This window comes from Spermophilus citellus (genome assembly GCF_964194105.1).
Source record: "Spermophilus citellus genome assembly, chromosome: 12".
NCBI classification, from domain to species: domain Eukaryota; kingdom Metazoa; phylum Chordata; class Mammalia; order Rodentia; family Sciuridae; genus Spermophilus; species Spermophilus citellus.
The window spans coordinates 6,766,064-6,792,271 of NC_138198.1; the positions used below are offsets into that span (position 1 = coordinate 6,766,064).

The 26,208-nt window shown below is 39.2% G+C and overlaps 1 protein-coding gene across 2 annotated transcripts in view; it reads left to right on the forward strand.

Annotated features, from left to right (window-relative positions):
- The first annotated feature begins 16,532 nt into the window (after positions 1-16,532).
- The window catches only part of MFSD14B (major facilitator superfamily domain containing 14B), a 65,278-nt gene continuing 55,602 nt past the window's right edge, over positions 16,533-26,208 (forward strand). For both annotated transcript variants that reach the window (XM_081263542.1, XM_081263541.1), the window contains exon 1: positions 16,533-17,005. Coding sequence is in view for 1 of the 2 variants with exons in the window: in XM_081263541.1 (XP_081119667.1) it covers positions 16,898-17,005 (108 nt within the window). In the remaining variant the exon portion in view is untranslated. The remainder of the gene's footprint in view (positions 17,006-26,208) is intronic.

The window sequence follows — 26,208 nt, forward strand, 5'->3', positions numbered from 1 at the left end:
TTCATATGGAAAAACAAAAGACCCAGAATAGCAAAAAGCAATTCTAAGCAGGAAGTGTGAATCTGGAGGTATAGCGATACCAGAGGTCAAACTGTACTACAAAGCAATAGTAACAAAAACAGCATGGTACTGGTACCAAAACAGGCAGGTGGACCAATGGTACAGAATAGAGGACACAGAGACTAATCCACAAAGTTACAACTATCTTATATTTGATAAAGGGGCTAAAAGCATGCAATGGAGGAAGGATAGCATCTTCAACAAATGGTGCTGGGAAAATTGGAAATCCATATGCAACAAAATGAAATTGAATCCCTTTCTCTCGCCATCCACAAAAATTAACTCAAAATGGATCAGGGAGCTAGATATCAAATCAGAGACACTGCGTCTGATAGAAGAAAAAGTTGGCTACGATCTACATATTGTGGGGTCGGGCTCCAAATTCCTTAATAGGACACCCATAGCCCAAGAGTTAATAACAAGAATAAACAAATGGGACTTACTTAAACTAAAAAGTTTTTTCTCAGCAAGAAAAACAATAAAAGAGGTAAATAGAGAGCCTACATGCTGGGAACAAATTTTTACCCCCCACACCTCAGATAGAGCCCTAATATCCAGAATGTACAAAGAACTCAAAAAATTAAACAGTAAGATAACAAATAACCCAATCAACAAATGGGCCAAGGACCTGAACAGACACTTCTCAGAGGAGGACATACAATCAATCAACAAATTCATGAAAAAATGCTCACCATCTCTAGCAATCAGAGAAATGCAAATCAAAACCACCCTAAGATACCATCTCAGGGCTGCAAAATGGTGAGGCCAATTTGGAAAGCAGTATGGAGATTCCTGGGAAAGCTGGGAATGGATCCACCATTTGACCCAGCTATCGCACTTCTCGGACTATTCCCTGAGGACCTTAAAAGAGCGCACTATAGGGATACGGCTGCATCAATGATTATAGCGGCACAATTCACAATAGCTAGACTGTGGAACCAACCTAGATGCCCCTCAATAGATGAATGGATAAAAAAAATGTGGCATCTATACACAATGGAGTATTATGCAGCACTAAGAAATGACAAAATCATAGAATTTGCAGGGAAATGGATGGCATTAGAGCAGATTATGCTAAGCGAAGCTAGCCAAGCCCTAAAAAACAAATGCCAAATGTCTGCTTTGATATAAAGAGAGCAACTAAGAACAGAACAGGAAGGAAGAGCATGAGGAAAAGACTACAGTAAACAAAGACGAATGGGGGGAGAGAAACGGAGAGAGAAGGGAAAGCATACACGGAAATGGTAGGAGACCTTCAATGATACATAAAATTATAAGAGGTCATGAGGGGCAAGGGGGAGGAAAAAAAGGGAGAGAATTGAACAACAGCAGGGGAGGTAGAGAGGGAAGATGGAGGGGAGGGTAGGGGAGGGGGGATAGTAGGGGATAGGAAAGGTAGCAGAATACAACAGTCACTAATATGGCATTATGTAAAAATGTGAATATGTAACAGATGTGATTCTGCAATCTGTATTTGGGGTGAAAATGGGAGTTCAAAACACAATTTGAGTCAAATGTATGAAAGATGATATATCATGAGCTATGTAATGCTTTAAATAATCAATAAAAAAAATAAATAAAAATTTTTTAAAAAGCTTATATTACAAAGGTGCATTTGCCAAGATTCATAGAATTATTTTTTTTTCTTTTGGTACTAAGGATTTTTAATTTTATTTTTAGACAAGATCTCACTAAGTTGCTTCAGGCCTTGCTAAATTGCTGAGGTTGGTCTCAAATTTGCCTCCTTCTTCCTCAGCCTCAGTCCCTAGGATTATAGGCATGTCCCATACATAGCACAGAATGTTCTATGGCACAATTTATTTACTTGACTTGTAACCTAAAAGCCTCCTTAACATTCTTGTCACAGGCCCTGCAAATGTTAAGAAAGCCCATCAGAACTGCTTTCATATTTGATTTTAAATGCCAAGGACCTCCATATTTTTAAAGTCCTTATTGTTTATTACTTTTATCCCTGGGATCTTCAAACCTTTAAGGTCAAAATCTGTTAACCCTGTTTTCTCGCTTTAAGGCATATGTGACTTTTCACTTTATTTTCAAGTGAATGCTTTCACTGTTTTGGATTTAGGAAGCTTTTGGTCTTCAAAATATTCAACAACGCAGTGAGGAAGTCAAATGACTAGGGCATGAGACTTTTAATGATGAGGTTTTTTTTTTTTTCCCCAGAGAAAGGCAACTATATTTGAGGAAATTCCTTAGTACAAACATTTCCCGGGATCTGTTCAGTACCAATTTTATTATACAATTTTTCCTAATAAAATTTCAAATGACCTGAAAAGGACAGGAATATAAACATCTGTTTCCATTCTCTACTTACATGTAGGACAAAAAAAGAGGTGGAGAGAGATGACATGCCCAAACCACACACTGGTTCAGGAGACATCAGGTAGAACTATGAATCCTTGTCTATAAAGCTACATGTAGAATTGTTTGTTTTTTGTTTTCTAATCTTAAGGGAAACTCTATAGAAAAAAAGGAAGACGTTTCTGGAAAAAGGGAGCTACTTGCAAGTGCTTTTAAGATGAAAGAAGCGAGTTGTTTAGAATGTTTACAACATTCCTATCATTATCGTGATCATCAGGATCAGAATTACTCAGTCAAAGGGGGACCTTCATCAGTATCAACAAGGTCAACATCAAAAGACAAAGTATAGGGAAGTTGATGCACCCAAACAAATGAGGTACAGAAATTTCAAATCATACTTCAATGTGTCACTTTAATATCTCGGGTTCTTTTGCTTCCAATCTAAGTAACCCAGGGCCTTGTGCTTTTAAACATGTGTTTTGTCACTGAGCTACACCCCAGACCCCCACAAAAAATGTTTGTGTATTCACATCAGAGTACACTGGAAAATAATATGTGCTTAAATTTTTTCCCAAACTGCTTCTAGTTCTATAACATAGCCCCATCTGCCTCAACATAAAACTTAGAAGACTTGATCTGTTGTGTTTTTTTAAAGAATATATTTACAATACCAGTGGTTTTGTTTATAGCTATCCATCTCATCTCACTCCTGCCTTAAATAAAAAAAAATACCCACTGTTCAACTTTAAGATTTCTATAAAGCTACAATCATCAAGGTGAATTGGTATTAGAAAAGAGATAGACTTATAGATCCATGGAACACAAGGGTCTATCACAGACCAATCTATTTCTTTTAAATTGTGGGTCAAATACATATAACATAAAACTCAATGTTTTAAACTATTTTTAAGTTTACAGTATAGAACTGTTAAATATATTCACACTGTTGTATAACCTTTAGAACTTTTCATCTTGCAAAATAAACTCTATATCCAGTAATCAAAACTCCTCATTTCCCCTCCCCAACCCCTAGCAATAGCTTTCTACTTTTTGTCTCTGAATATGACTACTCTAGGTGCCTCATGTAAGTGGAATCATACAGCGCTGTTTCTTTTTCTTTCTTTCCCTCCTTTCCTTCTTCCCTCCCTTCCTTCCTTTTTTTTCTTTCTGGTACTGGGGATTGAACCAAGAGGTGTTCTACCACTGAGCCACATCCCCCTTTTCATTTTTTTTTTAAATTTTGAGACAGGTTCTCATCAAATTGCTTAGGACCTCGCTAAGTTGCTGAGACTGGTGTCGAACTTGCAATCCTCCTGTCTCAGCCTCCCGAGTTGCTGGGATCTCAGGCATGCACCACCACACCAGGCCAGTACTTATGTTTCTGACAGGCTATTTTCCTTTAGTTTAGTGTGTCCTCAAGGCTCATCCCTGTTGTAGCATGTGTCAAAATTTCCCTTTTGGGGTAGAACAGTATGTATGCACCACATTTTATCTATTCATCCACTGATGGACTCTTGCATTGCTTCCAGATTTGGCTACTGTGAATAACGCTGTCATGAAGATGGGTATGTCTGTTCAGTTCCTTGATTTCAATTATTCTGGTTATTTTCCCAGAAGCGGAGTTGTTGGGTAATAGGATTATTCCATTTTTAATCATTTTTTGGAACCACTCTTTTCACCAGTAGGTATACTATTTTACCTTCCCACCAACAATATATACTGTTCCAATTTCTCTCCTCATCAACATGCATTATTTTCTGTTTTTTTTTTTTAAATAGTAGCATCCTGATGGGGATTATGTAATGACCAATTGATTGTTTTGACAAAAGTGCAAAAGCAATTCAAGGAAGAAAGAACAGTCTTTCTAAAAATACTGATGGAACAATTAGACATCCTACAGAAAAGTGAGTGAGCCCTGATCTAAATTGTGATGGCCTCATGAATTCATATTTTTTTTAAAGTTAATTTTACTGTGGGTTAACAAAAATAAAATTAAAATACATAAAATAATATAACAATAAGTCCATCACATGTTAACATAAATAACATAGTTTTTTGAAAATTATATATCCAAAAGAAAAAATTATAGGGAGAAGAGTAGCTTTATTTTAAAAATTTGCAAAGTATTTTAAAATTTTGCAAAGCTCTTCAACATCTGCCTAAAGAGAGGGCTTTGAGTTCTCATATCTATTTCTGCTTTTGACTGGTTTTGACTTATGTCACATAGCCTGGGAAAGCTCTACTACATACTCATGAGACAATGAGAGTGAATTGGGTAAGCCATTCTTTGCATTAAGAAAACTTTTGACTTCATGGACCCCTCCTAAAAAATAGGATTGGGGGTTCCTTGGACCACACATTGAGGACCAATAGCCTATGTTATAACTCTACACTAGAGGAAATGCTTTTCTTCTTATTGTTGGTTCAGGAAAAACACTTTATCCTCCTCAGAAATAAAAGCATTTAAAATATTTATTGTTGGAATTATGCTAGACACTCATCATTTAAGTCAAACTCATATACATTGTAGTTAAGTGGTCATTTCATTTATGCTTTGCAGCAATGACCAGTCTTAGAAACATGTCCAAAAAATATTGTTTTCATCCTATAAAAGTAGGAATAGTCGGTGGCGCATGGAACATGCCTGTGATCCCAGAGGTTTAGGAGGCTGAGGTAGGAAGAGCGAGACTCAGCAATTTAGCAAGACCCCATCTCTAAATAAAATATAAAAAAGGGTTGGGGATGTGGCTCAGTGGTTAAGTACTCCTGGGTGGAGAGAGAGAGAGAGAAGGAGAGAGAGAGAGAGAGAGAGAGATTAAAGGAAATAGTAATAATATTCATTATTCAAAATTTTAGCCAGGCTCAGCGGCACCTGCCTATAATTCCAGTGGATCAGGAGACTGAGACAGGACAATGGGGAGTTCAAAGCCTCAACAAAAGTGAGGCTCTAAGCAACTCAGTGAGACCCTGCCTCTAAATAAAATACAAAATAGGGCTGGGAAGTGGCTCAGTGATTGGGGGCCCCTGAGTTCAATCCACGGTACCCCCCCAAAAAAAATTAACATTGCCATTCCTTTTATTTTAAGTAAATAACGGGATTATTTATAAAGACTGCCCCACCTTGGTTGAAAAGATGCTTCCATACAGGACGAAAGCAATGTTATGTGAGCGATAATGCTTTGTGAGCAGCACTGTTGTATTTGGAAGCTACTCACAGCCTTTCACTCAGAATATTTTACTTCCTCAGAAACTTCTTGAAATCTATGAGAAGCTTATTTGAGGATGGCCTTTTGTAATTTGCATGTAACCTCAAAATTCTGAAATTTTGACTAGAACTGATAGCTGCATCAGGAAGGAAGCACTTCCTGCCTCTCAGATGGTTGGGCAAAGCAGAGGGTAGGGCAGATACTCACACCCTGGTTCTGTGCACCTAACCAGTATCTCAGGTGATAAAGGCTGTTAGAAGGGACGGTTTGATCTGGTCTAAAACTATATGTGGAGTTGTCTGTTTCCTAGCAAACAGGCTTTTTCTCCAAATTGGAGACTCACCATCTAGCTAACATGGTTGGATATTAGACTGCTTTTCCCAGCCAGTCTCTATATAGTCAAGGCAACCAGAAAGAAGAGGAAAAGATTAGAACACCAAGAATCTCCCTTGTCCTAGGGAAGAAATGAAATGAAGGGAAAGTTTTTCTACTTTCTTAAGGCTTTGTGGAGACCCTTCCTTTGAGAGTCTGGGCACCAAAATCAGACCCAATCTCCAGAATATATGAGGAAGTCTTACAACTCAATCAAAAACACAAACCATCCAATCAAACTATGGATAAAGGATTTGAATAGACCTTCCTCCAGAGAAGATACACAAATAGGCAAGAAGCATATGAAAAGATACTCAACATCATTGGTTATTAGGGAAATGCAGATGAAAACCACAACTAGGTATTGCTTCAAGCCACAGGGATAACTATAATTTGTATGGAAAAATAACAAGTGAGAAAGAGGTAAAACAGACCCTCCTATACTGCTTATGAAAATGAAAAATAAGGTAGCCACAATAGAAAAGTTTGGTGGTTTCTCAAAATATGAAATAAGTTATCATATGATCCAACCAATTTTACTCCTAAGTATACACCCCAAAGAATTGAAAAAAATGGCTCAAACAAAAACTTGTACATAAATATTCACAGCAGCTCTATTCATAAGAAATAAAAGGTAGAAATAACCCAAATATCCATCAAATGATGCATGGAAAACAAATATACAAGGAAAAAATTGACACAAGGATGAACCTTGAGGACACAAAAGGACAAATATTGGATTTTTTTCACTTATTTGAGGTATCTAAATAGTCAAATTTATAGAAACATGAAAAATGATAGTTGCCAGGGGAAGAGGGGCATGTGGAGTAGGAAGCCAGTCTTTCGTGGATTCAGTGTTCCAGCTTGGGGAGATTAAAAAGTTCTGGACATGGGTGATGGTGATGGTTGTACAAAAATGTGAATGTATTTAATGCCATGGAAACCCTTAGCAATAGTTTATTCTGTTTTGGATTTTACCACAATTTTAAAAAATAAATGAAGTGTTGATAGATGCTATAGTATGGATAGATCCAGAAGACATTATGCCAAGTGAAAGAAGCCAGACGTGAAAGAAGCCAGACATAAAAGATCACATATTGTCTGGTTCCATTTATATGAAACATTCATGGAAATGGAGTACAGATTGGTGGTTGCCAGGTACTACGGGAGGAGAGATCAGGGGCTGACTGCTTAACAGTACAATGCCAGACTCCTTCAGGGTGAAGAGAATGTTTTGGAACCAGATAGAGGTAATGGTTGTCACAACCTTCTGAATTTACTAAACACCATGAAATGTGTGTTTTAAAATGATTAAATTTATGTTATATGAATTTCACAATTTTTCTTTTAAAAAAATGCAGGAGAGGATTCTACAGGGTGAGCAAGGGTGATCCTCATCTAAAGATCTCCTTTTGTTCTTATCATAAGTACCTATGTAATCATATTTTCTTAATTGTTGCAGTCAATACCCTATTTTCAGAACTAAGATGGCTTGGGAAATAAGATGAGGAACTGAGTATTGCAAACAGATCACCTTGGAAGATCGGGTGGCCAGAGGTGACCTGCAGAAAACACAGCAAGAGCACAGATGGAGAAATGAGAACAAAGGAGAGTAGTTAGGCAACCTCCAGGAACAACCTGTTGAGCAAGCATACATTTAAAGGCCTGATAAGAGGTTAGACTTCCAGTAGCCATTCAGATGGGACTAGATCCTTGTTATGTGAAAATTAAAAGCTAGAGAATTGGGGGATATCTGATTCATACCTGGAAATATAGGCACACAGCATATGTCTGCCTGTGGAGTGAAATTCTGGAAAGGCTGATGCCCGGAACAGAATGTAGACTCCCGCAGCAGCAGCACCTGCCAACCCTAAGAAATATTTTGATTCTCCATCTAAACAGCCACCCTTCTATAGCATCAGAAGAGAGGGATTCCCATAAGGTAAAGGCAAGTGTCTCTAAACCCAGATCAAAATTCTTGCTTATGGTCACACTGTGAGAGAAGGGTGAAGCCCCAGTAGTTGCAAGGGTTATGGTATGAGCCACAATAGGAGTTCCTTCGGAAGGGTGGGAAATGAAGGACACTGTCATTTTTTCTGGTTAGAAGCAAATGTGGGAACCTCAGGAACATGAAACTCTCTAGTTTCTAGGACCATGGATATCTTCAAAGCATAGTTGGGAGACTGCTCTATGCAGGTGGGAGCTTGGCTTATTCATAGCACCACTCCTAGTGCCGAGAATACCATCTGGCACATGGTGAGAAAAATGATCCTAAGTCACTGAATAAGTCAGAGGTAAGACAGAGGACTTGATCCAAACTGCAGACTAATTAAAACCTCACATGAGTCTACCAGGAAGCACTGGGGGAAAAATGCTGATCTACTGAATGAGGATTCAACTCCATCTCCATTCAAGGGGGAACTGTTCACAATCCCTTCATTACAATCCACTTCACTTTTGTTTTGACTTGCTTTGCATTTCTTCATTCCATTTGTAACACACATAATAAAACCGGACTCAGCAAAATAAGACCTAAGAGCCAGGCGCGAGGTGCCTATCTGTCATACCAGCAACTGGGGAGGGTGGGGGCAGGAGGATTCCAAGTGTGAGGCCAGCCTCAGCAACTCAGCAAGGTTCTAATCAACTTAGTAAGACCCTGTCTTTAAAAAATAAAAAGGGCTGAATGTGTGTATCACAATGGTAAAGACCTAGGTTCAATCTCTTGTGTTCTCTTCCCCCTAAAAAAAAAGAAAAATGTGACTTAAGGAGTTTTTAGTTCATATGTCCCTTTCTAGTATTTCTTTAGACACTCTACAAGATACAAGTTTATCTTTTGTTTGCCTGTTTTTCTTTTTTGAAATGGAGTTTCTCTAGAATGCTCAGGCTGGCCTGTATCTTGTGATCCTCCCACCTCAGCTTCTAGAGTAAACTGGGATTAAAGCATGAACTATAGCTCCTGGCCCAACAGTTTGCCTTTTAATACTGAAAGAAATCCAGCCATGGGATTTAACTTCCAAATACAGCTCACTAGCTTCACATCTTAAAGCCAAAGTCAAGGTGGAATGACACATGCTCTCATATTCACATAGACACCAGGTGCTAGGAGAACCCCATAGAATTAGTCCTACTTTGCACATGAATAGGAGCATGTTGAGAAACCACTTCAAAAGTAATGGAGAAGCTCAAGCCAAACTCTCACCCACCATCCATGGACTTCTCCAATCCAGTGATGTAGGCTTCTGTGTAATCTCCCATTCTAAAAATCCTCTGTTCCATTTTCAATATTAAATATTGTACAGAGACTATTGGTAACATAGACTGTGCCCTTGGACACGATCACCCACAACAGACACTCTAAAAATCAGAGTACCTGAGATCATGGGCAGCCTTATTAATCATGGGAAAAAAACCCCAAAACACACACACACACACACACACACACACACACCCCTTAAAAGGCAAAGAGACAGAAAATTGGAAATAAGTTAAAGCCTACCCATAGGAGAAAGATGAGCAAGCCATGATCTTTGCAGATTGAGATACATGGATGATTGGCAGAGATTCTCTGCTTGACCAAACTTTCACCAGATCCTGAACCTCCTTCTAGGCCCAGCTGTGCACTTCCTTGTAAAATCCAGTTTTAGCAAAAGAACACTGCTAAGTATTTTAGCAAGAAATCCCACCTTCACATCTGATCAGGTTCTTCATCCCCCACAATCGCCAGGTGATACCTATTACAGTGGCCTGCCTTCAGCAAGAATCCTATTAGGGGAGGTTAGTCAGAGGCATGCCCCTTAGGGCTCCTTGCAAGTCTTTTTCTGTCCTCTGATGCCCTACCAGATACTCGGCTCTCCATTTCCACTTGCCACGCTGTGTTCAGAGATAAGCCCAATCTCTTACCCACACAGTAGAAACTTGAACAGTGGGCCCTACATACTAATTGCCATGGTCTTGAATTAAGTGTGCCTCACATGTGTCATTGGATAATTGTTTTCCTTTATCAATCCTCACAAGAACAGACTGGGGTCCAAAGTTTGCTCTTGTGGTGTAATGAGGCTGTGTCAGCTTTCGGATGACCTAGCACTTGCTCCCTGGTGGAGCCTGTCCTGCTCTGACCATGTCCTCTGCTCACCTGTCACCATCAGAAGAACTGCATTCTGGCATCCTCGTGTGGTGCAATCTATGAACTTGGCTCACTCCCTGCTCTGAGTTGATCTTACATCACATCCAGTCTTCCTTCAAAATACTCTCAGTATTCAGTTGCTCATTCCCCAAGCTACTGCCACCCCCACAGGACTCTGGCTGAATCTCCCAACTGGTTTCCTTGTGTCTCCACTGTACTGTAAATATTTACTATTTACTCCATCTGTAAATAGTCCTACATCCTATTCTCTGCACTAGAATTGGAGAGATCACTGCAAAGCTCAAGTCAGTGTGTTTCTGCTTGAGCCTTTGAAGGCCTGTACCACCTACAGAGAAGCTGGCTGCCTCCCAGAACCCCTCCTAATGGACCTGTCTTTCCCTGAGCTGCTTAGTCATAATGCTGGCCATTGTGGGCTTTGTCTCTCAGCTACCCCAACTTCTTCCCTCTCAGGGTCTTGCACAGGCTGCTCCTTCTGTTTTAGACACTCAAACCCCCTTCCTATCTCCCCACAGCTGCTTCCTCCCCATTATTCAGACCTTAACTAAAATGTCTACTTTTTAGTAAGGACAGCTTGAATATCAGGTGAAGCCTCCCCCAAAATTCCCTACCTCACCTTTTATACGACATTTACTAGTACCTGGAGTGATCTCTTTTTTTGGTGGTGGGGATACTGGGGATTGAATTCAGGGGCACTCAACCACTGAGCCACATCCTCAGCACTATTTTATATTTTATTTAGAGACAGGGTCTCACTGAGTTGTTTAGTGCCTTGCTTTTTGCTGAGGCTGGATTTGAACTCATGATCCTCCAGTCTCAGCCTCCTGAGCCACAAGGATTACAAGCATGAGCCATGGTACCTGGCAATGATCTTATTTTTCATTTGAATGTTTATTCCCATTTTTTGTGCTTTATTTTTTAAAATATTTGATTTGCTCTTTTTAGTTATAAATGACAGTAGAATATTCCTATTTTTTTCTCAGCTGAATATAAGCTTCTTGTAGGCAGGATTCTATCCAGCTTGTGGTTAGAACAATGCCCAGCTCACTGCAGGTAGTAAGTACTGGGAGAGAAAAAAAAAGTAATAAACCAAATTGTTCACATTGGTTTTACTGAGGACAGAGAAGGCAGGAAAGATGAGAAAAATAAGAATGTAAAATAAAAAGAAAAATGGCAAGAAAGCATGTGTATATATAACACTGAGTTATGAACGTACATGTGTATTTATTAAGATATAAGTCAAAGAATGATCCAAGAGCATCAGTTGTGGTTATCAAGGTGATAGATTGCAGGTGATGGCTATTTTATTTATTATATTTTGTGCTAGATTAAAAAAAATCCCACGGGGCTAGAGATGTGGCTCAAGTGGTAGCGCGCTCGCCTGGCATGCGTGCGGCCCGGGTTCGATCCTCAGCACCACATACCAACAAAGATGTTATGTCCGCCGAGAACTAAAAAATAAAAAATATTAAAAAAAGAATCCCAATGAAGTTACATTTATTTGCAGAGGAAAAGAGAGCATGTTCTGGAGATACACAAGACTGGTCTGAGGTTTAAATATAGGCTCTGCTCTTTCTGCCTGTGAAATAGGGGCAGGTCATGTGACCCAGCTGAGCCTCAGCTTCTCTATCTGTAAAATGCTCCTGACTTGGCATCTACCACACAAGGCTGCTATAGGAATACAGGAATTAAAGTTTATGAGACAGTCCACACAGTGCTGATACATATTGATTCTCTACTGTTAAAGTGCTTTGTCCCTAGGTTTTTCACAGTACTAACAATGATTACTAGGTCTCCTGTCTTTTTTGGAACCAGGAACTGAACCAAAGGAAGGAAGCCACATCCTTAGCCATATATATATATAAAATATTTTTTTAAGAGACAGGGTCTTGATGAGTTGCTTAGGGCTTTGATAAGTTGCTGAGGCTAGCTATGAACTCATGATCCTCTTGCCTTAGCCTCCTGAGCCACTGGGATTACATGCGTGTGCCACCATGCCCAGCTCTTTGTGTGTTTCTTGATCTCTGAGAATGAACTTTGAAAACCTCAACACACCTGGCAGAGGTCCCACCTTGAGCTCCTGTATCTGGCATTCTGTCAGTTAATATCAGGCCAAGTGCAAATCCCTGTAGAGAACCATTCATGGGCATAAGTCATAGGGACACAACAGGTGAGCCTGTGAGGGAAGTAGCTGAGCACATCAACAGGAAAAGGACAGACCAAAGCAAAGGTGACAGGCCAGCCCTGCCCCACTGTCAGCAGCAGTTTAGCCATGTGGAGATGCAGTTGAGGACACTTCTAATACAAGAGGTAGATTCCCTAGAGACATAACAGATTTCTCAATCCCCTCCTTCTTGGGCTTCTGTGACTGCCTGGAAGAGCCCTAAGCAAGTAGAAAAACTCCAATGTAAAGAATATGAGAATATTCCATGCATTTAAAAAGAACAAGAGGAATGGAGGGGACTACCCATCTGGTATGTCCAGGACTGCTCTGTTTTTGATATTGAACTTCCCACACATCCTGATAAAACTTAGTCCCATGTGAAACAGGTCAGGGCATTAGAGGTCATGAGGCAAGAGGTGGGTTTGAGGATCACCTTCCTCATCCTGTTACACTAATACCATGAGGTACTACTGAATCAACCTGATCTGATTTCAATAAAAAAGCCAGCCCTTGAACTAGTAGATTTTACATAGAGTAGGTAATTAAATTGGACTAGATACAGTCTGCATGTTTAACTTATTTTCCATCACATAACAACACCAAATAGCACCATGATTTTATAAAATGCATCTCCACTAATGTGGATTACTAGGTGTTGAAATATACTTTATAATATACTTATTTTTTTAAAGAGAGAGACAGAGAGAGAGAATTTTAATATATTTTTTTTTTTAGTTATCGGTGGACACAACATCTTTGTTTGTATGTGGTGCTGAGGATTGAAACCCGGGCCGCACGCATGCCAAGCAAGGGTGCTACCGCTTGAGCCACATCCCCAGCCCTATAGTATACTTATGAAAGTATTTGTATAAAGAATTTTATCCTCTACATGTTTAGAAAAGTTTATTCTGAATATCCACTACTGAGAATTCTTAGGGTGGGAGGAGGTGGGAGACAATCTTTGGGCTGTTACATTTCTTATAGGCTATGTCAATGAAACCATATTATCTTTTGTAAAATCAATAAAATCCCTGATAAATTCTCTGGTCACCTGATATCGTCTAGAATATTTCAATACATCTGTCTGGTTGAATGATCAATTAATCAACTGAGGGACTGTACCTCTGATTTGGTAACATTGTATTTTATTTTATTTTTTTAATGTGGTGCTGAGAATCTAACCCAGTGCCTCACGCATGCTAGGCAAGTGCGCTACCACTTGAGCCACATCCCCAGCCCCTGCAACATTGTATTTATTTGAGTTTATGGATTTCAATATGATCAATGGGTCCCAAGTTGGATTATAAGAAACCCCAGCTTTCCACACAGGGTACAAACTGGTCATTGGTCTTAACTCAGGTCATGGCAGAGATGTTGCATTTCTATGGAAACAAAGCTAAGCTTGGAATTGCGCTTTGCCCAATGACCCAATAACATAAAATAAATCAGACCCTGATAAGTATCCTTAAAGCAAAAATCAAAGGTAACCACGTTAAGCATTTGAAGGGTCATGATCCCAGTCATTATCTTTGAGATTATGAAAGGATAATAGAAAACAGCTCATCCAACCACGTTATTTAATAAATGAGTCTATAAAGATGAAGTAACTCAATGAAAATGGAACTGCTTTTAGTGGCTCCGTGTGTGGAAATTAGGCAACAATGGAACTGGAGTTTTACAATGGTTTTGAAATCTGATTTCATACCAATGGGTCAAATATAAGGGCAATGGCTTTACAAACAATGTATCCTGTGAGGAAATGAAATAAGGTTTAATTTAGCACTATATATTAGCACAAAGATTTAAAATAAGTATAGCTTTTAAAAATAAAATAGTTGTACTAAGAGAAATATGGAATACTTTGAAAATCTTTTATGTGTGTGTATATGTGTTACTGTTGATTGAACCTGGAGAAACTTTACCACTGAGCTACAACCTGAGTTGTTTAATTAATTAATTAATTTTTTAAAGGCAGAGGAGAGGCAAGAGCAGTGCCCCCACTCTGCCTCTCTCTTTTCAATATCTTTATTTATTTTTATGTGGTACTAAGGATCGAACCCAGTACCTTATACATGCTAGGCAAGTGATCTATCACTGAGCCACAACTGCAGCCCCCAACTTTTTTATTTTAAGATAGAGTCTTGCTAAGTTGCTGAGGCTGGCCTCAATTTTGCAATCCTACTACCTTCCCAGTTGCTGGGATTACACCACACCTGGCTGAAATTTTCTTAAGAACTTTAGTAAAACCAGAGTATCCCAGCGGGCATGGTGGCACATACCTGTAATCCCAGCAGTTTGGGAAGCTAAGACAGGAGGATGGCAAGTTCAAAGCCAGCCTCAGCAACTCAGTGAGATCCTGTCTGCAAATAAAAAAGGGCTGGGGATGTGGCTCAGAGGTAAAGTGCCCCTGGGTTCAATCCCTGGTGCCTCCTCACAAAACAAACAAACAAACCAACTCAGAGTATCCCAAGATTCCCTCACCTGTGAAAAGGATGCCACAAACTCTCAGCTCTGAGCAGTGTGCACCCCCCTCTGCTCATGCCAGTGCTCAATCCCTCCCCAAATATCGCCCTGTTCTCATATATTCCAGCAAGTGAAACATGGAGGAGGGCAAGGAAAAGTCCTTAAATTCCTAACTTTTCACAGGGTTCACACACATTGTAGAATAAATCCTTTGCTTGCCTGGGTCATCCAAATTCTACCCTTTCTTATAAAATGTTTGCTCACCCAACCTGACTTGATTCAGTAAGGCCCTAAGCAACTTCGCAAGCTTCTGTCTCACAATAAAAATACAAAAGGGCTGGGGATGTAGCTTGGTGGTTGAGAGCCCCTGATTTCAATCCCTGTACAAAAAAAAAAAAAAGAAAAAGAAAATCTGGAACATCAATAAAGATGACTGTAGAACTACAGAAATACAGTTGAAGTCTTTATAGATCAATTAGGAACTCTGTGTAATTGCTAACAGAGAAAATGAGAGTTCAATTGAAATACAAATTCAGATACCCTGATGTGATGAGGTAGATGACTAACAAAGATAATCAACAGATAACAATGAATAGGTTAATGTAGAAAGGGAATCCCAACAGGGCTATTCCACTTGGAAAAGCTGAGTAAAGGGTGAGTGCCCTTTAGGGATTGCAATAAATCCATTTTTGTCAGAAGGAAATAGAAATTAACTGCAGAACCACACTATGTAGTTTACTTTTAATTTCTTGCATATATAGCCATACATAAAGTCACTACTTAGTAACTTCACAAATAGATGAAATATCTAATATCTGTGTATATAATTACATAATAGTCTTCATATAATTACTCATTAAAACAATCCCAATAAGTCATATATTAGTATTCAGAATATATGAGAGTGAGGATTAAAGAAGTAACTTTCTCAAGTTTACACAATCCTGTATAACACACATGCGCAAGCACACACACAATCACATGTAGTTAATTATGGGGATACATTCAGAGAAATGAGTCATTAGGAAATTTCATTGTTGTACAAACATCACAGAGTATACTTACATGAACTAGGATGACTACAATTTCACTAAATAATAACAATCTATGGGACCACAATGACTATGCTAATATTGAAATATCATTATGTGTGTGTATGTGTGTGTACACTAGGGTTATTTATATATTTGTGTGTGTCTAAGTGTGTGTGTACCCTCTATAATCCCCTACTTTCCCAAGTTTGACAGTACCAGTGAATATGATGGGATACCACTTCTATGATCAGGTTACTAATCAGCTGACTTTGATTTGATTAAAAGGGAGATTATTGGGGATGAGACTAATAAGGTAAGCCTTTAAAGATGATTAAGTGTCAGAAAGATTATTGAAGGAGCAAACTGCAACACATGGCAAGGACCTCAGAGTGGTCTCTAGGAGAGGAGCGAGATATTAGCTCTGTTAGCTATGGAGCATATTCCACTTGTTCAGTTCAGGATTTGGGATCCAGGCCCTCTCGGTCTCAGGACGGGCCCATCTTTGTAACTGCTAAGGGCATCAAGAATCCTTCATTTGGTGGGCTGACGCCAAACCAATACCATGGAAACAGTAACTACAAACCACAGGGAACCTCCGCCTCACCAACAGGCCGACACCCTCCCAAAGTAAAAATGAAGAAACCCGAGGCCCCGGAGATGACGCACTTCCGGCGCGCTGCGCAGTGCGGTCGTCCAGGAGGCCTGCGCAAAGGGAGGCGGGGCCAGGGATGGGCGGGGCGTTGCTGGAGGCAACCTGGGCGCCTGCCGATCTCCAGGCGGGAGTGGATCGCTGGGCGGGGCCTGTAGCCGGCGCCGGCCTGTGGGAAGCGGGCGCGGGGCGGGGCGCGGCCTCCCCACCGCCGGACCCGCCACTGACGCCGCCGGCAGCTAGGGAGTTGGGGGCTGTTTGGTCGCCAGCAGCAGAGCCGGTCTTGAAACTGCGGGCCTCTTCCTGCCTCCTCCGCGGCTCCAGCCTCGGCTTTCCCCCTAGCACTCGGCGTCGCCGCTGGCGCCGCCGCCCGATCCGCAGGCCGCCGCGGGCCGCGGAGCCCATGAAGGCGCGGGCCCCGCCGCCGCCCCCGCGGCGTCGCCGTCGTCCCGGAACGTCCCGAGCCGGCGCGGGCATGGCCGCAGCATGAACGCCGGGCCGCCGCGGGAGCCAGAGTGGAAGGCGGCTTCGCAGCCCGAGGCGGGAGCCATGCTGGAGAAGCGCGCGGGCGCGCAGGCCCCGGGCAGCAGCTGGGTGAGCGCGGGCGGGTCTGAGGCCGGTGCCCGGGAGGCTGGGCGGGGGCGCGGCCGGGGCTCCGGCCGAGCAGCCCCGGTTCTTTCTGGCTGAGCTAAAGTCACCCTTAATAGGGGCTTGCCTCGTGACTCCTCGCTTGGCACAACTTAGACTGTTGAGTGGTTTTTATCTCAGAAGAGCCGGGCACGGGACAGGGAACCTAAGTAATCGGGGTATTTCAGAGACCTCCATCCCTGCGTCAGTTAGTACAGTTTTCGGGGCGCAGGTTCTGCACAAGCCAACTTAGATAATGTGCAGGGAGCTTGTAGAACCGCACATTTGGCTCAAGCCCCCAAGGAGCCTGCGGAGAAGCTGGCGGTGGAGCCGGGCAGCGCCCTCCTGCACCTTCCGTTTTCTTCGGGCGCCGGAGGAGCAGGCAGCCCAAGGGAAGCTGCAAATCCCAGGCTGTGCAAGGAGCAGGTTCAGGCCAGGCTCTTCCTCCGGTGATGCTTGAAGTTTAGACGGCGTTGACAGCAGTCGCACTGGACAGCCTTGACCTTATTGGCCTGGATTCGGCCGACTTGGCCTTGTCAGTGGCGTCTTAGTTTCTTATGGTGGAATTCTAAGCACAGAGGATCTGTCGTTTCTTCCCAGTCCTAAGTTTAAAAAGGATTTTTTTTTATTTTTTTTTTTTTGCGGGGGGAAGGGACTATGTAGGACGTAAAATTAGAAAATGTTAAAATGAACAGACTCTTGACACCATGGAAGAGTTTTTCTAAAGGAAAATGGGAATTTTATGAAAAAATATATGCTATTACTTTTAGATTTTTAAGCTTACATGTCTAATTTTGCTTTTAGTTAAAAAGTGCTCAATGATTATACGTGCATGTTTGGTGATGTGAATTCCCATTAGTAGAGTTGGGAGGGTGGTGAAGTAGGAGGAGCAGTAAGGAGGATGGAGCCAGCAGAGCTGGTTTCTAGTCCTGGTTCTACTAGAGTAATGTCACTCTGGGCAGAGTATTGACACAGCCTAGCCATTCAGTGCCTAATCTGTATAATGAGGACTTAGTAGTGTTGAAGGCCCCTGTGACTCCTTATTTTTGAAAAAACATTAGAGATTGCTTGTTTCCAAGGTAGGATCTTGCAAATATGGAAAACTTGTCTTATAGGGGGAGGTCAATTCTGTAGAATTGGTTTCTCTTGTTTTAATTGTGATCAAACCAAACTCTTTCAATCCCCTAAACAACTAAACTACCGGATCCTTCTGTCTTCCTTGAATTGTTAGACAGTAATTACTAATTAGTGGCCAAGCTAGTAATCTGAGAAGTACCTTCCTTCATCTCTTTTCATATGTACAGTGAGCAAAAAGTGCAGCTACTTTTACTAGGTGCTTTTTTAGGTTTTCACCCTCTCCTCTGCATTCCCATGGTCCCTTTCCTAGACTTTGACCTCCCTTTTGAGACCCTTGCTCATCTCATCCTAAGTCTGTCCTTTACATTACTGTTGAGTAATTTAAATGTGATCACTACTGCTGCAATTTTTTTTCATTGACTCCCAATGGCTTACAGGCTTAAAAACTGCCAGGTGGAATCATTATTAACATGGAGATTAAGTAAGCATGCTTGGTATTCCAGTTTCTACCTTTAATACCCGTGTAACTTTGGGCAAATTACATAACCTCTCCTAATAATAGTAGTTACCTCATAGTATTTTGAGGATTGCTGAAACCCATCTCCTAATAAGCCCTTAATATTAGATGTTATTCTTAGTGTTTTTACATATATAAATTTTGAGTAGTCAGAAAGTGATCTATAAGCGATCCCCTGAGATAAAAACCTCAGTTCTCTCTCATTTTTTAATCTAGCCAAGAAGTAGATCCCAACCTAAAAAAGTTAATGTTGCTAATTTTATGTGCTTACAGCAGGAACTTTTGAGGTATGTTTACTCAAAGAAACCTATGCTCAATTTATTTCTCCTTCTTTCTTCTTTGGATCCTGATGCTAATCTGCTAATTTGGGGCACAGGTATAATCCTACCTAGGCTGTCTCTGAGGGCAGGTGCATTTGTTATTGATAAACTGCCGTGAATACTGAGTTTTCTTGTTTGCTGTAGTTACTGAAATGTCAAGCATGGAAAGGTACCAGTGCTTTTCTGAGTGTATGGAAGCTGGGAAAGCAGTGAATCCCTTTAATCCTATGTGTTCATGTCTCTGGCCAGCACCCCCAAATTATGCCTTTTTTTTTTTTTTTTTTCTCTCCCTGCTTGCAGTTTCCTTCTAATATCTCTTCCAGGTTCACTGTCCTACAGCCTCCATAGTTTTGTGTTTTGATTTTGCGGTACTGGGAATTGAATCCAGTAGTTCTACCACTGAGCTACATCACCAATCCTTTTTAGTTTTTATTTTGAGACAAGGTCTTGCCAAGTTGCTAAGACTGTCCTTGAACTTGCCATCCTCTTGCCTCAGAAAGTCACTGGGATTATAGGCATGCACCATCATGCCTGGCCAGCTCAGCCCCATGATTTTATTTTATTTTAATATGTTGTAATTTACTTTTAGCTTTAATATGTTAATATGTTGTAATTTACTTTAATATGTTAATATGTTGTAATTTACTTTTAGCTTTATTCCTGGTACACCATGGTTTCAGTTTGTTGGTATTAATAATCATGGGGAATACTGCCTATATACAGAGAATCAACTACTTTTCTTCTATGTCTCAAAGAGATGTAGATACTGAAAAAGATATTGGCAAAGAGATATAATGATTTGAATAATAAAGGAGTCAAGTATTTCTTCCATGATATCTTTCTTCCTAGAAAAGGGAGGCCTGCATATCAAATAAGTTCTCCTATTTATTGTCTTCTCTCTGCTCTATTCTTCCCTGTTGTGCATTATTAACAAGCATTTTGATTTTTAAAAAATATTAGTTTTTTAGTTATAGCTAGACACAATACCTTTATTTTATCTATTCATGTGTGGTGCTGAGGATCGAACCCAGGGCCCCACATGCTCTAGGCGGGCGCTTTACCGCTGAGCCACAACCCCAGCCCTTGAAATGTTGTATCAGAATTATTTGTATTATCATTGACTGTAAATTTTCTAATATGCATAGTTTTCACAGCCAGATAAAGGAAAAGTTCTTTCAGGTTCATTTATTCTTGGGCGTCTGATGAGAATTATAATTTGTTGCAAAGAAAATCCACTAAATTTAGTGGAATATCTCAGGGTGTTCATAGACTCCAAGAAGCCAGTATTTGGATATCATATAAGAGCATTGATGTGGAAGCTCACAAGACTGGTGACATCTAATGTCTCGTGAGATGATTTTCCTTAGATTGTTCCAGGAATGTGATGGTTAATGTTTTTTCAGAATAAGAATACAGGTGAAATGGAGGAGCAGCTTTTATTTTAAAAAATGACTAAAATGGTGACATTTTTTGGTTGTAAAGAAGTGAAAGGATCTAGGGACATATTAAGGGAAAAAATGGTAATGATGAACTTTTGATCTTTAACACTGTTTGGAACCAGAATGACAAAATAGTACTGGAATATTGGCACAGCCAAACTCTGTAAATAAATCAAAGCAAAAAACCCAAAACATTTATAAACTGTTGATGTATAGCAGTTTGTGGAGTTAATATGCATTATGGCAGAAACATTTCAATTTCACATTTAGAATTATTTAGATCTTTAATTTGCCATCATTAAGCCTGTATTTTTTCCTGGAAAAGGCTTGTTGTTACTGTTGTTTTTCGACCTGAATGGGTGATTTTCTTATAATTGAATTTTTTTAAGTTCTGTATATATTTGGGATGCAGGTCCTTTGTGATGTTTTGTAAATACCTCATTTCTAGTGTGTGGTTCATATTTTCATTCTCTGATCGGTGTCTTGAGTAGAAGTTTTAGATTGTGATGAAATTTGTCAACTTGTTCTTTTACAGATCATGTATTTGGTCTTATATTTAAGAAACTCTTGCCTAATCCAGTAACACAAAGACTTGGGAACAATTGATTTTTTTCAGAAATTAGAAAAACATTTAATGAAAAAAAAATCTTCAATGAAGTCCACATAAATCTTTCAAAAGTAGAACCGAAGCAATGAATTTGTATTGGGAAAGAAGCATAAAGATTTTTGTATGTTGATCTTGTATTCTTCGACTTTGTTGAATTCAATTGTTCTAATAACTTCTCTGGATTCTTTGGTATTTTCCATATGTAGGGTCATATCATCTGCAGATAAGGATAGTTTTACTTCTTCCTTTCCAATTTTGATGGCTTTTTTTTTTCTTGTCTAATTGCTCTGGTTAGAATTTCCAGTACAATATTGAATGGTGAAGGCAAGACATTCTTGTCTTGTTCATTATATTAGGAGGAATATTTTAAGTCTTTGATCCCTATGTTAACAGTGGGGTTTTAAAATATATGCCTTTTATGATGTTAAAAAAAGATGACTTTTACCTCTAGTTTTTTTGTGTGTTTTGATCACAAAGCATGTTGAATTTTATCAGATACCTTTTCTCCATTATGATTTTAATGTTGAACATCTTTACATTCCAGGATTATATCTCACTTGGTAACAGTGGATAATCCTTGTAATGTGCTGTTGGATTAGGTTTGCTTGTATTTTGTTTAAGATTTTTACATCAGTATTTGTAAGGGACTTGGTTTGTAGTTTTCTGGTAGTATTGTTTCGGTTTTTTTGTTTGGCTTTAGAATTGTAGTAATGCTGGCCTCATAGAATGAGTTAGGAAGTGATTCCTCTTTTATTTTTCTCAAGTTTATGAGAAGGATTCTTCTAACATTTGGTAGAATTCACCATTGAAGCCATCTGGTCCTAGACTTTGTTAAGAGGTTTTTGATTACTGAGTCAGTCTTCTGTTATAAGTCTATTCAGATGCACTATTTTTTAATGATTCGGTTTTGGTAAATTGTGTGTTTCAAAGAATTTGACCATGTCATCTAGGTTATCTAGTTTATAATTGTTATCCAGTATACTGTTGTTCATAGTATTTTGGTATCCTTTATATTTCTGTGATTATTGGTGGTAATTGGCCTACTTTCATGTCTGACTGTGTGTGTATGTGTATCTTTTTGTTGTTGTTAAGCTAGCTAAAATTTTGTTGATACTTTTAAATGACCACTTCTTAGGTTCATTGATGCTGTTTTACTATTCTCTTATTTATCTATGCTTTAAACTTTTCCTATTCCTTCAGTCTACTGATTTCAGTTTGGTTTGCTTTGCTTTTTCTGTTCCTTAAGTTGTAAAGTTATGTTATTGATTTGAAATCTTTCTGCTTTTTAAAAGAAGGCATTCATAGCTACAATAGTCTCTCTTCGTTCTACCTTTTGCTGCATCCCATAATTTTAGTTTTTGTTGTTTTTATTATTTGTCTCTAAGTATTTTCTCTTTCCTTTTTTTTTTTTTTTTTTTTTTTTTTTTTTTTGAGATGTAATCTGTGTTTCCAAGGCTAACTTTGAATCCCTGGGTTCAAGTGATCCTTCTGTCTCAGATTCCCAACTAGCTGGAATTATAGGCAAGAGCCATCACAACCAACTTTTAAGTATTTTCTAATTTCCCTTGTGATTTCCTTTTTGACCTATTTTTTGTTTGGTATGTTGTTTAAATTCTACATATTTGTGAAATTTCCAGTTTTTCTTCTATCTTTGACTTGTAGCTTCATTCCTTTGCAATTGGAAAAGATGCTTTGCATGATTTCAGTATTTAAAAATTTATTGAGACTGTTTTGTGGCCTGATATATGATCTACCCTACAGAATGATGTGCATTTTAGGAGTTTCTGTATTCTTTGTTGGGTGGAATGTTGTATATATGATTGTTAGATACAGGTGGCTCTTATTGTTATTCAAGTTCTGTTTCCTTACAGACATGCCCTAGATATTCTTTTCTTTCTGGTACTGGGAATTAAACCTAGGGGCCCTTTACACGAAGCTACATCCCAGCGTGTTCCCTCTTTCTCTCTCTCTTTTTGGAGATTAGGGTATCAATAATTGCTGAGGCTGACCTTGAACCTGTGATCCTGCTGCCTCAGCTTAATGAGTGTCTAGTTACAGGCAAGCAGTACCTCACCTGGCTGTTTCCAGTTGATGTAGAAAAGTTTCTTCATTTAATTCTTTCAGTATTTGCTTCATATATTTTGGGGTCTTTCATTTGATGTATTTTATAATTTTTTTTTCTTGATGTACTCACCTCTTTATCATTTTTTGGTGGTGTTTTTAATTTCTTAATAGTATTTAAAAATTTTTTTAAATTGTTGATGGACCTTTTATTTATTTATATGTGGTGCTAAGAATTGAACTCAGTGCCTCATGCATGCTGGGCAAGTGCTCCACCACTGAGCCACAACCTCAGCCCGTCTTAATAGCATTTTCAAAATTAAACCACTTTACTCAGGTCTGATTCATTGTAAAAAATCTTATATTTAACATATACAATTTGGTGAGTATGAGCTAAGTATATACCTGTGAAACCATAACTACTATCAGGACCACATACATATCCCTCACCTCCCAGAGTTTCTTTCTGCATTATTATTATTATTATTATTATTATTATTATTATTATTTTGTGGTAAAATTATTTAAGATAAGCTCTACTCTCCCAGCAAATTTAAAGTATAGTCATCCCATTGGGGATAGATTCCAGGACTTGTCCCCATTCGCAAATGCATAAGTCCCTTATGTAAAATGATGTTGTATTTGCTGTATACATCTTTCCATTTACTTTAAATCATCTCTAGATTATTTGTAATACCTAATGCAATGCAAATGCTATAGAAATAGTTATGGTTTACTAATTAGGAAATAGTGACAAGAAAAAAATACTTGGATTCTTTTCATGGGATATTTTCAATCTACAGTTGTTTAAATCCACAGATGCAGAACACACAGATATGGAAAGCTGATAGTATATAATGCTGTATTACTAGCTGTAGGCATGTAGATGTGCTTTATAGTACATCTGTATAACTTATTTATCTTACACACTGAAACACTGATTTCAGATTATCTTGCAAAGCGATTATAATCAAAAATAGCAAATGGGACAGAATAGAGAGCCCAGAAATGAAACCATACATGGGAAAGGGTAGTCTCTTTAATTAATGATGCTGGGAAAACATGTACAATAATGAAATTAGACATTTATTTTGCTTATTTATTTAGAGATGGGATCTCACTAGGTTTTCCAGGCTGGGCTCAGGTGATTCTCCCACCTCAATCCTTCTGAGTAGCTGGAACTACAGGCACATGCCACCATGCCAGGCAAAATATCTACTTTGTCTAATGACCCCACCCCATGGTCCTGGGAATCAAACCCAGGGCCTCTCACATGCCAGGTAAGCACTCCACCACTACACTACATCTCTAGCCCTTTTTATTTTTATTTTTATTTTGAGACAAACTATCACTAAATTGCCCAAGCTGACCTCATACTTGCTACCCTGCCTCAGACTCCAGGGTAACTGGGATTATAGTTAAGTGCCACCTCACTTGGCTTAACAGTTTTGTGATCTGATATTAGCAAATAACCCTGTTCTCTTTTGGTTTGTTTATGTGGAATATTATTTTCTATTCTTTCCCTTTCTATTTGTGTCTTTAAACCTAAAGCAAGTCTCTTAAAGTATTACTTGTATCATGCTTGCTTTTAATCCTTTCTGCCAAATTTTGCCTTTTAATTTGAAAGCCTGATACATCTACATTTAAAGTTATTACTGGTAAAGAAAGATAATTTTTTTGTAGTGAAATATTTTGGTTTCCTTTTCTTTTCCTTTTATGTGTATAATGAAAATGTTTTATTTATGATTACTATGAAGATTGCATTTTACATCCTAAATTTAGATCAGTATAGTTTAGATTGATACCAATTTAACTTCAAAAGTATACAGAATCAATGGTAGAGTGCTTGCCTAGCATACATAAGGCTCTGAGTTTGATCGCCAGCAAAAAGAGAGAAATACTAATATATAGAATCTACTATATTTCTCTCTCCTTCCCTTTACATCATTATTGTCACAAATTATATCTTTATACATTTGGAGATTCAAACATCAATTAACAATTATTTTTGTGCACTTTTTAAATCTTGTAGGAAATTGAGAGTGGAGTTATGAACCAAAATTACAAAAATACATATTGTATTTTTAGTTCATTGTATATAATATATATATGTGCATGGCTATAATGTTTGTATCTTTAGTGATTGTGTTACATTTTTTGCATTGTCTAGATTGCTGTTAATTTATTGGGCTCATTCAGAGCATACTCATTGCAGGGTTTAATGATCCCCCACTCATTACTCAGACAGGGTCTCCCTGATTATCCAATGCTCTGTGAATAATGAGGATTTTGTTTATTTGTTTGTTTGGTTGGTTGGTTTTGGTTTTTCAGTATTGGATATTGAATCCAAGGATGCTCTGCTTTACAAGGGTTACTCTGCTATATCCCCAGCCCATTTCATTTTTCTTTTTATTGATTGTTCAAAACATTACAGAGCTCATGATATATCGTCTTTCATATATTTTGAGACAAATCTCTCTAAATTGTCAAGGCTGGCCCTGAATTTATGACCCTCCTGCCTCAGCTTCCTGAGTCACTGGAATTATAGGTGTGTACCTCCACGCCTTGAAGTCAGAGTGGTAGAAACATATATAGGCTCATTGTGGCATTTGATCATATCTGGACACTCACAAGATATTTTTCCCCTGGCCTTTGTTAATTTCCTCACATGCATGTGCTTATCAGAACTCGGAATTCCTTGAGGTGAAACCTCTGCAGATTTCTCAGCTTCTCTTCCTCCTTCCCTCTCCTTTTTTCTTTCTCTCTTCCCTCTCTCCTTATTTTTTTTCTTTCTGTCTCTCCCTTCACTTCCCTCCCTCTCTCTTTTTCTTTCCCTTCCTTTCTTCCTCTTTAATACCCTGTCCTGCCTTGATCTCCCTGGCCTTTCAGCTGAATCTCTTGGGGAGTCCTTTAAGCTTTGCCTGGGCTCTTCCTTCTGGTACTGGAGCCTGGGAACTCTTGTTAAGGCAGTAAACTTGGGTAATGATAAAGTACAACTTGTCTTCTCACTTCAGATATCTGGGCCCTTTGTTACCTGGCATCTGGTACCCAGAAATCTTTCCTTCCTTACTTTCTACCTCCCTCCCTCCCTCCCTCCTTTTCTCTCTTCCTCCTTTTGTTCCTCCCTCCCACAGGAGGGTAATCTGGAT